This window comes from Bactrocera neohumeralis, chromosome 2 (genome assembly GCF_024586455.1).
Source record: "Bactrocera neohumeralis isolate Rockhampton chromosome 2, APGP_CSIRO_Bneo_wtdbg2-racon-allhic-juicebox.fasta_v2, whole genome shotgun sequence".
NCBI lineage: Eukaryota > Metazoa > Arthropoda > Insecta > Diptera > Tephritidae > Bactrocera > Bactrocera neohumeralis.
This window is the reverse complement of record NC_065919.1, coordinates 1635589-1650332: the sequence shown is the minus strand read 5'-3', so window position 1 is coordinate 1650332 and position 14744 is coordinate 1635589. Positions and strand designations below refer to the sequence as shown.

The following is a 14744-nucleotide window of genomic DNA, read 5'->3' as shown; positions in this document are numbered from 1 at the left end:
GGATTCGTGTTGTGCCGGCTTTTCTCTATTGACTTTTTTGATGTTTGCCGGCATTAACCGGCTGCCGGTAGCATTTAATGCAGACGCACAAAATATCAAATGATTGGTGGGTCCATTTGGAATAATAATTTCCTTTAACGCATATGAATTTTCAACTATTTAAATTCAAAAATGTTTCTTTCCACCACTTGATCTAAACAACTTTGCTAAGTTTTACATATACCTATGTATGTGTGAATAGCAGCTTTAGCTTCTTACCGGCCATAGCATATCTTTGGCCAAAGAATCCTTTCATTTACAACGGTTGGCCATGACCAAAACAGTGCAATACAATGCAAGACCAGCACAATAAGAAAACAAAAAGCTTACCAAACAAACAAGAAACTTACAATTTTATCGCCAACGCTTGAGTTTGACATTTTCACACACAATGTTCTTTTGAATCACTGAATACACCTGGCTATGCGCTCGTCTTATTCAAATATTGGACAAAACTTTACGCAGGAAAATCCAACTAGCCTACAAACACCGCAGATAGACAGACAAAGGCGAATTGTGTCAGAAATAAAATATATCAAACGCGCTACAAAAAATCGCAAATTCACGACCACGGGCACAGGCAACTGTCAATTATTTTCGTGCTGTCAAATAAATTTGCTTCAAAACACCGAGCTGCCAACTTAGAATAAAATCGTAGGGTTCTTGACTCTACTTACGATGTTGGAGACTGGGAAAATAGATTTCATGAACAATCTTTAAAACATCTTCACACTAAACGAATTGTCAATGAAATATATTTTGCAATTCTGAATATTTGCTTGTTCTTAGTAATTGCTTTAATAAAGTTCCGTATGCCCAATAGTAATTTTAATTTCTACTATTACTAGCATTGATACCACCCTGTAATGTGGGTGTGATAATCTGCTGCTTTGCAAATAGTGGGTTTGTAACTGGATTAAGTGTTACCAATTTGTTCAACTATTAATTTAATGCGTTGCCAACTATAATTTTCATAAATAACATCTGAATTTTTTAAATTTCAGATTTTTATTTTTTAGTTAATTATAACTAAGCTTTAAATAAATTTCTCATTTAAAATATTAATTTTCACTTATTACATTCGGCAGCGGCTACTGCTACTTTCAGGGTGGCATTGTGGCCAACGTTTTTATAAAGCTGCAATGCCACCCTGTTGAAGCGGAGTGCCTACAACGTACGCGCTGCTCCGTTGAATATCCGCCACTGCGGAAAACCGTGAGATACAATGTATTCCCAACAAGAGATACAATCTTATATATGTGTGTATGTATACATGTGTATTTCCCTTATCTGTGAGAGACATATCTATTTGTATGCAAGACTGAGTAATGTTTTGACTGAATATTGAGCAGTGGAGGCTCTCATCAGCAGCCAGCTGTGTGGCATAGATACTTTTGCCGTGTATATTTATTCAGACTGTATGGTAACAGCGCAGGTAGTATCTGTGAGTAGAGCCATTTGGCCACGAGTAGAAACATTGACTTTGGTCAATCTCTTTCCGATTTGAGTTTAGTTTTACGAGATCTGCTGCCGTTAACGGACGTGTGCGTACAGACTAACGAAGAATTACCAGAAATCGTTGTTTTGTGGGCGTAGCGCCGAGAACGAATTGCACTTGAGTGGCGTATATGTTGACCGTGTATATAGATGTGTGTGCGCGCGGATTATTTCGTATACGTTTGTTTTTTACTTTTCACTTCGTCGTCGTTTGAAGTGCAACTTTTCGCTGTAAATATTTAGAATTTGCTTAAAGTAATTAACATTTGTTTATTTGGGCAAGGCAACTTTTTGTTTTTGCCTGGAAAGTGTAAAAGCAAAACGAAATACAATAAGTCTCGAAAACTGAAATACGTACGTATAAAGTGTACACACTTAAAGTATCAATACTAAAGAAATTGTTAAATGTTGAAAATGCCAATAGGAAAATATTGTATTACTTAGAAAATCTATGAAAAGTGAAGAAATCAACGTGCAAAGTGTTAGTGTTGAATTTCCTGTTTGAAATTCTTTGCTTACCTTTTTCTCCCAACAACAACTCGTTATACGGTATTCTTAGTTTGCGTTGCCGCTTACAGTGTGTAACTCGCCTAGCCACCGATTCCAGCGTTTTGAGTCAAATGAGAAAGACGACGACGCACCGCACCAAAGGTACTTGGAAATAAAAATAGACTTTAAAAATAAAATAATATACCTATTTCCTAAGTTTTAGTTAATAATATATACAAAATATTCTACATCAACACACGTACATATATACATACATTTATACAGTGAGGAACAGAACTACTACAAAATGAAATGAAATGAAATAGGATAAGATACATAAAAATTAGGGGTTTTGCTTCACATGTTGCTCCAATTTGTGTCCTGACAATTATAACCAATATACTTAGATAGTATATACATATACATATGTATATAAGCAACTATGTGTTTCACATGTATATAAATGCATACCTATTCGATGAGCCTAATCAATTGGACGAACATTTATTTATACATATATATGTACATATGTATGAGCATATAAATAAAAACAGATAGTTAACTAGTTAGTCTGCCGGGGAGCTTGTGTTCTGGGCAGCCAGCCGCAGCTTGTCCATCAAACAGTCATTCAGTCAAGCAGGCAGTACGCTAAGCAGTGCTACCATTTCGTTTTGGCCAGCACTGGCACACGAACAGACAAGCATACCTATGTACATGTGTATGTAAGTATGTAAATATAGCCAAATAGCCAAATAGCCAAACAGGCAACGAACTGTGGGCATGAGCATGTGTTTATGTACATATTTACACATATGTATGTACGTGTGTTATATATTTATCTACCTTATATGCTGCGCCAAGTGTGCATAGAACGCAAAAATGGTTTCTATTTGTATTTGGGTGCGTGCTGGCAGCGCACAACTTTTGGAGTTACATACATGTATGTACATACATATTCACATTTATAAAATTCATAAAAAATATGGATTTCCGCTCTTGTGACGCGCCAAAACACACTGAATTCGCGTAGAAGAATTTTTTTTTCATTTTTAGAATGATTTGAATAATTGAGAATAAGAAATTCATCAAAAATATTTTATAAATAATTACGAAGCATGAGTTAAAATCAATTTAATATTAAACAATAAGTAATGTGATGAAAATAGCGAAATGAAAATTTATTCAAAAATTAAATATAATTATATGTAAATGTAAATGGGAATGTAAAAGTTGCGACTGATGTGCAGCGAATGAGGTCTGTGGATATTTGAGGTGGTGTCCTAATTACAGCTATTTCTGTCATGATGGTGATTCGACCATTACACTCCTTGACTACAAAAAATCCTACATTTTTCTGTAATTATTTCGAATTTGCTTAAAGTAATTAACATTTGTATTTTTTAGGAAATTTTTACTATCATTTTCGGCTTCACCACCACAAAATTAGCAATAAACAGCTTCTAACAGAAATAAATAATAGACTGTTGACCAGTGTTTTGGTTTTTACTAAATTTTTAGAGCAAATATTTTAACGATTGTGAAACTGTTATTTAGTCAGTCAATGTAAACATGTATTTGCATATATTAAACCGTAATTTATACACTCGTATTTGAAAAGCTTCGGCTAATTAGAAAACATACCACTCGAAAGTCAGCATTTACTTGCTTGTTTTGATTTTACAAGATTAGATTAGTGTTCTTCTAAGGCTGTTACTGTGTAATGTAAAAGTAATCAGCAATTTAGTGTAATCGATTAAAAAGTAATGAATATTTAGCAACTGTAATGAGAACAATGTATGTAGAAATGGTAAATAAAATACAGTTGAACTTCCATATCCCAAACTTCTATAACTCGAAGTTCTCCGTAACTCGAACTCTTGAATTGGCAATAGAAGTCAAATGTCATACAAATTCCTTTCCATAACTCGAAGTCTCTCTAACTCGAAGTTTTTTGTGATTCATGGTGATTCGAGTTAGGAAAGTTCAAGTGTAGTTTAACAATTTTTGTCTACTATTCACTATCCACAACAGAGTCGTATTTACTGGATATCACTGATCATGCCGCAGAATCAGTCATGATAATTACATCAGTAATGATGAAGGAAGGAATGAGGGAGAGCCAACGGTTCAAATCCTGTTCTCATCATTATTAATTGTTTCTTACAAAGATTTTAAATATTTTCTCAAAAAAAACAAGCGCGTTGTAGAAATCAGAATGCACTTCTACATTAAAGAAAACGATCAAAAGTTTGCAATGAGAGTCCGTTCGAATGAAGATGATGAGAGAGAGTGTGTGAGAGACTGGAAGATAAAAGAATTATTTGTAGTGTTGATGGATGGACGGATGCTGTGGCATCTAAAACTGTATAAACATACAAACAACAGACCAGACAACATGCGGCAGCAAACTTTGTAAACATATACAGAAAGCGTCTATTTATGTACTTCCATGCTTCCAAACGACTTAGAAGCAGTGAAAAGTTGAGAAGAAGATGAGCAAAGCAAAAGCAAAGAAGCTGACTTCAGAACAGGTAGATAAGCCGAATCAGAAATTAATGGATAATGATGGCACGCCGGCATTGGCAAAGACGAATAATATGGCATAGTACAAATGAAAGACGAACAACATTTATATAAAGATATGTACGAATGTATGAGGTAAACAATTTAAGAGTACGACATGGAAAATAGATGGAATTTGTAGAGGGGTACACACATATTTTCTATAATGACAGGTGGTTGAACTCATAAGACGTGAGGTGCTTTCATCTTAAAGATAGGCAAGAAAACCCTAACCATTGAAACCGAAATTGGCCTTCAATGATGACCACGTCTCTTGTTGTTGTTGTTGTTGTAGCGGCAGAATTCTGCCTTGGCCTGATAAAATTCCGGGGCTGTTCCGGTTAAATAGTAAATATGTTTGAATTACTAGTTGTATGAGATCCTCTATCCCTATCCCTAAAATCCAGCATGTCAGAACCAATCTGGTAGCCTTACAGACTTCTAATTGGCTCCGGACAATATTTCCGGGCTTAAATGTGTACAACATAATTTTTTATTCCTGCAACAGCAACTATTCTCACAGCTTCTGAAGAGAGTATGTTGGGTAAAAAGTGGCTAGTACCATAATTGAGCTGCTGGTACATGTAGTATGTATGTATGTGTAAGGACATTTGTTGCAGAAACGGTTGCTGCCACAGACATGTCGTTGGTTAAGTCGTCGCAGCGCAGCTAAGTCCACTAGTTTAAATGATTACTGCCAACAAGCGAAAAGGCACACAAATCCATCATTGGAAAGTTGTTGTGGTTGTGGCATGTTCGCAAGCAGCAACAACAAAACTTGCATTAAAAATGTCGCATGCGATTTCATAGACCCGATCGCTGCAGCAGCAGCGAAAATAATGTCAGTGACACAGCAAAATGGTTTGCCGAACCGGCGGCATTAAATATCAGAACAACAACAACCACAAACACTGCACTGCTGTTGCGACTTGTTTGCGGTTTGTTGTTGTTTTGCCCAAATTTGAACTTTCGTTTTTCAGCATTCGCGTGATTTGTTGCTGTGCTTATGTCGTGTTGTTGCAGCGTTTGCTGCCAGCCGCGTTGGGGCAGCAAATCTCTCGTCCGCGCCATTGACTGGCTTTTCTGCCAACGCGCAGCTGGGTGCGCCAGGGCTGTTGAATGACTCTCTAGCTGCCCCATTATGTTGCCAAATTATTTTTCTAGTATTTCAACTTATTTTTTTTTTTCATGTATTTTTTCGTTTTTGTTGCTTTTTTATGTTTGATCGTGTGGTTGTGGTTTTGTTTCATTTTTTATTTTTCCATCATAAGCTACATACATATGTGTGTGCCTGTGTGGATACTCGCATATTACTATATTTAAATTTTGTTGTAAATTAGCTGTTAATTTAAAATCTTAGTTTTTCTTTGCTTTTCTTATTTAGGAATTCGAAGCACTTGTTTGGGTGGCAGCGCTATTTTGAGTAATTAACTGTTATTTATTTTCTGTAAGCAATATTAATTCTCTCCCAAGTTACTCAGGAGTTTTTATTTCCAATAAATTCGCGCTCAGTTTTGTATAAAATATGGCCTTCAATTGCAAATCTTTCAAAAGTTAAATTACTCTTGTATTTGACTCCTATAGACGTCATAAAATGTTTTCATATCTTACATATTTGACAGCTGTCAGTCGAGTATTTGGCATTTGTACCGTAACTATGAAATATTTACGTCTTCTGAATTGTGAAATGGAATGTTTAACTGAAAATTAATTATTTATGCGGTTAAATGAAAACACTAGTTTACAGTTGAATTGTTTTCGTTGTGTTCTTGTTGTTGTTGTGTTGCTGTTTGAATTGCCAAACCGAAAATGATCGTAAAAATTTCTCTAAAACGTAGAATTTTTGTTTTGTGGTCAAGGGGTGTGGAGGTCAAACCTCCACCATTTACTAGTAAATGTACATGATGAACATTTTGAACTCAAACTGGTAATGAGAGCACCAAATACCCCTTACCACAGCAGTCGCAAACTTTTCCTTCAGATTTGTTGAGTAGTGTAATTTATTTCGTATTTAATGGAATTTGTTGAGGTGAATCGCAAAACCGATAAAGGCCGAATCGTCCGCCTTTTTAACCATATACAGCTAGGTTTCTCTAAATTCGTAGATTCCTATAATACTCTGCAGCTTCTCTAATAAAATCTCGCTATTGGGTTCCTTATATAATCCAAAGTATTCAGATGTAATTTTGTTATCTCCTGTATTGCGAAGTGTCTATTTGTTTAAAAACTGGTTTATTTCCCAGATTAAGAGTGAATCCACAAGGGTTAGAGCTTCACAGCTGAATTGCAATTGAAAATATTTAAAATGTTTTTGCTTATTCGAAGTGTGAAAAAAGAAAATTGCGCTTTTTCAGTTCTCACGCTTTGGCTCTCTTACATTTTGAAATCATTGTTTTTGTATTGCTTGCATTTTCCCTTCGCCAAATTGGTTTTCATTGTATGAAGATAAGACTTTCGAGGGATCTTCATGATTTTCCCACAACTGCGCCATATCATGTGAAAGAAAACAATGCGTTCCACGGCGAATAATGCAAACACTCAAATACAAATAAATGGTAAGTGGAAAATACGCGGCTAAAAGGGAGTAGAAAACTTAGAAAATATGATACTAAAGGGTTCCGCAGTGTTCATAAGGGGTGCCACAACTGACTACATGAATGTGTATGTACCATACATATGTATATAGGCATGCCATTTTGGTAATTATGCTGTTTCGAGATCCTCTCCTGGATCCCAAACGATATCGGTACAGCTATGTATACTTTCATATTCTAATTTTAGTCCCCGTTAAACGTTATTCACAAATTTTGCTTTCCTTTGCAAAGATTTTATAATCTATTTCGAAATCCCTTACGCCGTTTTAGACACTTCGTTATACACCCATTGGGCCGAAGCAGCTGTCGTGTCAGCAACGGCATTTGTGTAGCATTTCGCCTAAACGAGGCAATAACTTTTAGTTGGCCACATTTAACAAGAGAAATGGAAATGGAATGGAAGTAGAAGTGAAAAGAGCCGTGATAAAAACACCGTTGTGTTATGACACTCTTGTGTGTGTGTAAGTGTGTATGAGTGGTAGCAGCAAATCTCAAATGCAAGAAAATGAAAAGAAAAATAGTTACAAACTACTTTGGCTCGAAATTGAAGAAAACGGCAAAAGTAACTGGTAGCCTAAATCACTTAGTCGAGCACTTATTGAAGCAAGGCAGACATTCAGTCAACCAGCCAGTCAAGTAGTCAATCAGTTGGTTGGAAACGTTGTTATTTTCTGCTTTTTAGTATTTTATTCTTGCTTTTGCTGTTTTCCAAAGAAATATTAGCACCATTTCATTTGAAATTGATTTGAAAGAAAAAGCGTTTACAACTGCAACAACACACACATACTTACATATCATACATTCATATGTACATATATAGAGGTGTATGTGTGCGTTTACAATTCACTATTATGGTTTTGGTGATTTAGCACAGATTCTTCACTTGGCTGGAACGTAAAAGTTTCGCAGTAGTTTTTAATTAGACGAATTCTGTTTTCTACCATCTAACTGTACTGCTAATACCAATACATAAGTACATGGGTACGTGTGTCTGAACGGATATTACAATTGTTAATTGCAAGCTTTTGAAAGTTGAAAGAATCGATTTGCGTGGCAAGCAAGCGCGTAAATACGAATCACAGCGCTGCTTTCGAAAGTTCGACAGATACTTCGCGTTAAAGAGAAATTTGGTGGTGTGCTGAAAATAATTGGAAAAGTCGTCGTTATCAGCGTCTGGCACCATTTGGGCAACGCTAATTGATTCTCAGCTATTTTGACAAAATCAGCTGTTTTTTTTTGACGGCACAGCACGCAAGAACGGGCTTGTTTGACAAATTATATTCATGCTTAGTGTTCCGATATTGGAGGTTCCGAAATATGAGCAGCTTCTTGGGGCGAAAAGTCATGTGCAAAATTTCAGATCGATATCTTACAAACTAAGGGAACTAATAAACATACAGACAGATGGGCATGGCTAAATCGACTCAGGTGATTTTTTTTTATATATTTTTAGAGAGCTTCCGACGTTTTCTTTTTGGGGTTACAAACTTCGTGGCAAACTTAATATACCCTGTTTGGGGTATTATTATTCTGTGGTATTATTTACGTATTCGATCCGAAAGCTTAGGTAACTAAATATATTGCTGTCTAACGTATGTATATATGAGCGAAGTCAACAGTAACGAAAAAATGTTTCTAACAATATCCATCAACCGTTCGGAGACGGCTTAAGCCAGCTCGGATCCTTCAAGAAGAGGAGGGAAAACTCAAGCTTATCGCGTATAATATTTATATTACTTCATAGAGCATATGCAGATTGCAACAATCTCAGCCGAAAATACTTTCTCTCGTTGCCGAATTTCTCCGATCAGCAATCACAATAACATCAATTGTATCGCTCGGTCATTGATCGTGCCTCGGAAGTTGTCAAACATAATGCCCAATAAACAGTAATCAAACAATTAACCACATTATGCTCGCTGTTTACGAAAAATATGAGTCCATCTTCCTTATTTCAGCCGCAATTACTTTTATTGTTTACGAAGAAAAGCGCAATTACAACACGCACTTTTCAGCGGCTCGTCGGGCATTGGCGCGAAAAACGCACGAGGAAATGTGAAAGCCAAAACACGAGTAAAAATGGTTAAATTGCAATCATATTGTATGAATGCAATGGAATAAACATCAATATAAGCGAAGGAAAAGCAATGGCTATGCCATAGCTGTGAAACAGGTTTTGGCGGACTTGACTGACTGACTGACGTTGTTGGTGGTGACGGCTTCGTGCTGTATTGTGCCGACTCGGGCAAGTTATAGCGTGTTCAACGCCTGCCCCTCACCGTGCGGGGAGCACTAAGCTGCTAATAAATTAAGTTAGTTTTCCAAACCACAGACATTCAGACAGAGGCAAAATGTGCTGCATGGTTGCTCGGAGAGTAGTGAAAACGCAAAAGTTCCAACGCAATCGCACAACAAAGTATAATAATGAACTCTCTTAAGTAAATAAATACAATTTTGCTATTCATTAAAAAGGAAGAAGAGAATCTAATCCAATTGCAGCAGCAGTCGCGTTCAAATGACTGATTTGGTGTTCTCGACTTTTTTTGAGATGGAGATAAAAGAAAATCCGAGGCATAATGACCTTTAAAGTGGCTCTTTGAGAAAGAAAACACTTAAAAAACATTCTCACGTTTTCGGTCTTTCAAAGAGTCATTGCCGCCCTCATTTGCGCACTTTGAAATGTCCACAGTGAGGGACATACCCCCGGCAACATATGGGCCTTTGCTTGTCTTCGCTATTATTTCACAATTAATGGGTGCGTGCGCATCTTGACATGAGCAACATGCGTCGTAAGGCATTACAGCGTCGAAAGCAATGAAAGATGAAGGTCAAGCAACCACCGAGCTCAGCGCAAGCGGAAATTTGTGGAAAACTCTGGGCCAAATGAATTAATAATTGCTATCTGGGTAATTCTTAGAAGCTAGCCACTGAATTCACACACCTTTGCATTGGTGAGACATTTTTTTTAATGTGTTTTCCTGTAAGTAACCAAGTACACACTTTGGTAAAATATATAAAAAAAACACACGCTAATAATACTGGCTTTTTAAAGACAAGCCTACCACTTGTCTTACCTGCACTTTTCTTATTTTTGTCTATATCCTACGATTTTCATTCAGAGTTTTTCTCTTTTGTGTACTTTGCTGGCAACTTGAGCCCTTCTGCGACATTGTCGTGTTTGCATAGACAAAACGGAAACAACGGAGGGTTGTTCTCTCTATTCCACAAGATTAACGAGTCTTTGTTTTTTGTAAGATTCGTGCGAGTACTTAACATTATAAATTATTTGTGTCTGGGTAAATACATTGGTCTTCATACTACACACTAATCACTTCCCCAACTGATCGGAAAACTATGAGGATTAGTTTTGGGTTAAGGCTGATTAGGTATAATTGCTTCCTCCCTGCCAAAATTGTGATTTTATGTGCACTTTCAACTCAATGGATTAAAAAATTAGATTCTACTTAAGAATGTCAAAATGTTATACACATTATTTAGTACTTAATAATCAATGCAACCCTGACAAAATAGTAAAAATTAAAAAGTTGAAAGTCATAACTGTGACGGGTTCATCAAAACCATAAACTTGAGCGTTTTCAATGAATTGAACTCAGATCTGCTTAAAATATCAGCACTCAACGTAAACCAGTCTGGTCTCAGAGGGGTTCGGTTCAAACCTTGGGCAGAGCTTGTCAAATTTACCCCGTGTTTAATACGCAAATGTCATTGTGCTCGGCGCTTTGTTTCTCTTTCTTTTTATTGCTTCTTGCGTCCTAAGTGTGGCAATAAGCGATTGTTTTATACTCAGACTGTCTATTTTGCCTCATAAGCAGCTGGGCAGTAGCCAAATGGTAGTATAATAGACCCCACAGTCATCTGTGTGTGAGTGGGTTTGCACGTGTATGCCGTAAGACAGTTAACGTGGCCTAGATGTTGGGAGAACTGTCATTAGCAGTGTGTTTGTTGCACCCTTCACTTTGCACGTTCATACTTCACGCTGTCTGCACTTTTTCCCAAACGTTTACCTCGAAAATATGTGTTTTTCCATTACTTTTTCGTATTTTATTGCACTGATTTCTAGATTTTACTTCACACTTTTCTTTTCTTCTTCAGCTTTGCTCGTGTGCCTCCGGCTTTTGCTATTTTTAGTCGTCGTCGCCTTTGTGTGCGATTTGGTCAAAGTGAGACTGTTGTAGTTATTGCACTTGGCTGGATTAAAGACCTCGCTTGCGGTCTGATCAAAGCCATGTTGTTCGGCTTGTCGTTGTTTGGTATCGCAGCACGTAATGGGGAGTCTCCATGTACTAAATTCATATAGGTATTTATGTATGTACATATGCATACATAAGTGTAGTTGGCTTGTTTTAGATGCCAAGGTGTTGATAAAGTCGTCAGCCGCTTATTTGAACGATTAGGGGTTTTTAGTTTTGTTATTGCCAAATGTTGTGTATGGGAGATTGCTAGAATGTTGGAACTAAACGCAGTGTATTAATTATGAAACCAGCACCAAAGAGAAGGTCAAGGGCTACTAGAAGCCCCAAAACTCTGAGAAATATTTTAATAATGATGTTTTTGTCGGTGTCAAATATTTATAAGCATTTCAGTGTCCGAAACTTTACGATCTCGTTGTGGTTATTCTGAGTCAGATTTAGTTTATAAGAGCTTGATCCTTAAAAAGCTGCTATTGAGGTTATGTTTTATTCATATATTCTTCTCTATATATTCAAAACAGTTTAAATATAACGTTTTCTACATATGTATGTATGTATATTAATGTTCACTCTCTATTTAGAAGACTATTTATATCTTTTTCCCTCTAGACCTTTCATTCAATGGTACCTATTTAAAATTGAGGCAATGAAAAAAAAACAGTTTGGTCATATAAATTATATTTCTACATATGTAGTTTAATAAACGTGCCCGCACCTAAAAACTTTAAAGTTGATTTAGTGGAATAATACCTAAAACTTTCAATATTTCCATTTGTGTTGGGTATACTTGTACATTATCTGATTTGTTATCTAATTTCTAATGGGGAACACCTGATTTATACCGACATTTAAGCAATAAAAATTCTACAAGACCCTGGTGCACAAAATTACATAAATAAGTATAGTTAGAAGTATATGAGATCACATGTATTATTGTGTTTTTACACATGTAACGTATGTACCACAAAGGCGTAAAACTTTTCAGAAGAAAAAAGTCTAAGTAGTGTCGGGTTACAAAAACAAACTTTTGGAAATGTACACGTAGTATGTATGTACATATGTATGTCTATACGTAGAAGGCATGCGCTGAGAATAAGTCAAGAAATGCTCAAATTCGATATCTTTACGGTACCACTTTTGGCTGCAACTTTTATGTGAATATTTTGCTTTTATTTTTATTTTCGTGGTGTACAGTTTCTGAAGTAAACTACAGTTTTTGTCATGGAAAATTTCAAATTACAACAATAACTAATCATTAGGAGATATTTGTGAGTCATAAAAGCAAAAACGCTTGACTTTTAATGCGACGAACCGCCACATACATATGTATGTGCGGAGAACTGTGATGGAGCAAATTGAAAATGAGGAATTTAGAATTTTTCACAAACATTAATTCTACATCAGATATGTATGTATGTACATACATATGTGCATATTTATGCATGTGCTTGCTTGCCTCAATCTCCACTGCTGGTTTATACCATATTCAGATTTGTAATTTGTTGGTAATTAGTTTTCTGCTTATCAATCCAAAATTGCACCATAAATTATGTGAAAAATCAGTCGATAGCGGAACTGAAAGGTCCCGCTATGCACGAGTGCAGCATACTATTCCTTCCGTTATGACTTGGGGTGTGAGACCGTTCAATACAGTTATCAAAACTTCGCAGTTAGGAATTTCACCTTTATGCCGACAGTCATTTAAGCGACATTTTCGTGTGTGTGCGCGAGTGTGTGAGAGCGCATTTCCACCACAGCGCCCATAGCAGCGGCGAAATGTGTGCATTTAATGGTTTTTGTGTTGGTGTCAAAGTACCTTACGGCGTCTTGCTTTTAGAGGATATCGTTGGCTAAAAACAAAATAGCTGTTATGTAAATATACACACAAATATGTCCATTTGTATGAATGTGTGGTTGTTGCTATCGTTGGATTTTCACTTTGAAAAGGCGCTGGGTGTGCTGAAAAAGCATTTTAAAGTCTTATACATATATGTACATATGTATGTATTCTTATCATTTATGTATGTGTACTTTTTCTTATGTATGATGAAAAGGTATATAACTAGTAAGTACATATGTACATATGTATATAAAGTATGTATAAACGTATGCAAGTGTGATATGCATTTGAAAAGGCGTAACGTGTTGCCATCCTGCCGTTGTTAACTGTGTTTTTACTGAAGCTCAAAGGATACATTTTAAGTGGGGCATTGGGTAGCGGGCTGGGCGTCCGAGCCATGTACACGAGTGCAGTTCGCGCGCTCAGCAGCCGAAAGATGATTGACCCAGTTTAAAGCTCGCTAAATTGTATATACATATATGTAAGTGTGTATACATATGCATACGTATGTAAATGGTAAATAAAATGAGCGTCGTAGTCTACACACAAATACATAGCTCCAAACAGAAACAGACTCCCATATACATATGTACATATGTATGTAAATATGCTTGTGTATATAGTACATACATATGTATAATGTATGTACATATATGTATATGCGCATATACTTTAGTAAATATGGATTTCTTATGACTCTATATTCAAATAAGTATTCAACTCTCGAGTTTTCCAACGAGTACAAAATGTAGGTAAATATGTACACAGTATATACAAAGAATCCTAAGAGCTGCTCTTCAAACACTTCAACTATGGAATTTAGAGCAGTTTTAATTTATTATATAAAAAAAATATATAAGTTTTATGTATACTTATGTATATGTATATATGTAAGTAGGTATGTTAAATATAATTAAGGGAGTATTCTAGTCTAGAAATAAAAAAATCGTTTTTTCTTTAAACACGTTTTTCTCGAAACTGTCCTTTTCAAAACCATACCCACAATATCTCAAGTTTGATTGGACCGATTTGCCTGTAATTTTTTGGTGAGTCTTCTTTATAGACTTGTCTAGGTCTGGAACTAGACATATCCTCAAATTTACAATTTTTAATGATTACTCTTTACTAAAGTCGAAAAAGTCTGAAAAAGTGATACACAATTTGTGTTTTTGAAGCGGTCGCCATTTCGAGAACAAAAATTACAAACTTTCCCGAATGTTAGTTCCAGACATTGAGTCATTATTCCACATTAATATTTTTCTATTTTTTTGTTTGTTTTTTTTTTTTTCAAAATGATAAATCGTGGTTATAGGCTCACGCCAATATTTTTCGAACCCCACTTTATCAGCTATTAATTTTTAACTTTTTTATTTTTTAGTTTTGTTCTGAATTTTTTTAATGTTAATAAATAGATAGTAAAAACATTAATTGCCTTTTTTACGACGCTTCAAAAATTACCTGAAATTCACGCTTCTCGACCAGAAAACCCCCGTAAAGTTTCTGAGAACGAAA

The 14744-nt window shown here is 35.9% G+C and overlaps 2 protein-coding genes across 7 annotated transcripts in view; one reads left to right on the top strand and one right to left on the bottom strand.

Moving 5' to 3' along the window:
• LOC126757641 (nuclear protein localization protein 4 homolog) overlaps positions 1 to 623 on the bottom strand; it is a 68982-nt gene extending 68359 nt beyond the window's left edge. Inside the window, exon 1 of the mRNA XM_050471721.1 lies at positions 390 to 623. Within this exon, the coding sequence (XP_050327678.1) occupies positions 390 to 419 (30 nt within the window). The 5' untranslated portion in view covers positions 420 to 623. The remainder of the gene's footprint in view (positions 1 to 389) is intronic.
• A 912-nt stretch (positions 624 to 1535) lies between these two features.
• The window catches only part of LOC126750882 (uncharacterized), a 124397-nt gene continuing 111188 nt past the window's right edge, over positions 1536 to 14744 (top strand). For 5 of the 6 annotated variants that reach the window (XM_050460653.1, XM_050460649.1, XM_050460652.1 and 2 more), the window contains exon 1: positions 1537 to 2187. The gene's annotated coding sequence lies outside the window, so the exon portion shown is untranslated. Of the gene's footprint in view, positions 2188 to 14744 lie in introns of all 6 variants that reach the window. The other variant, XM_050460650.1, reaches the window with a different exon arrangement.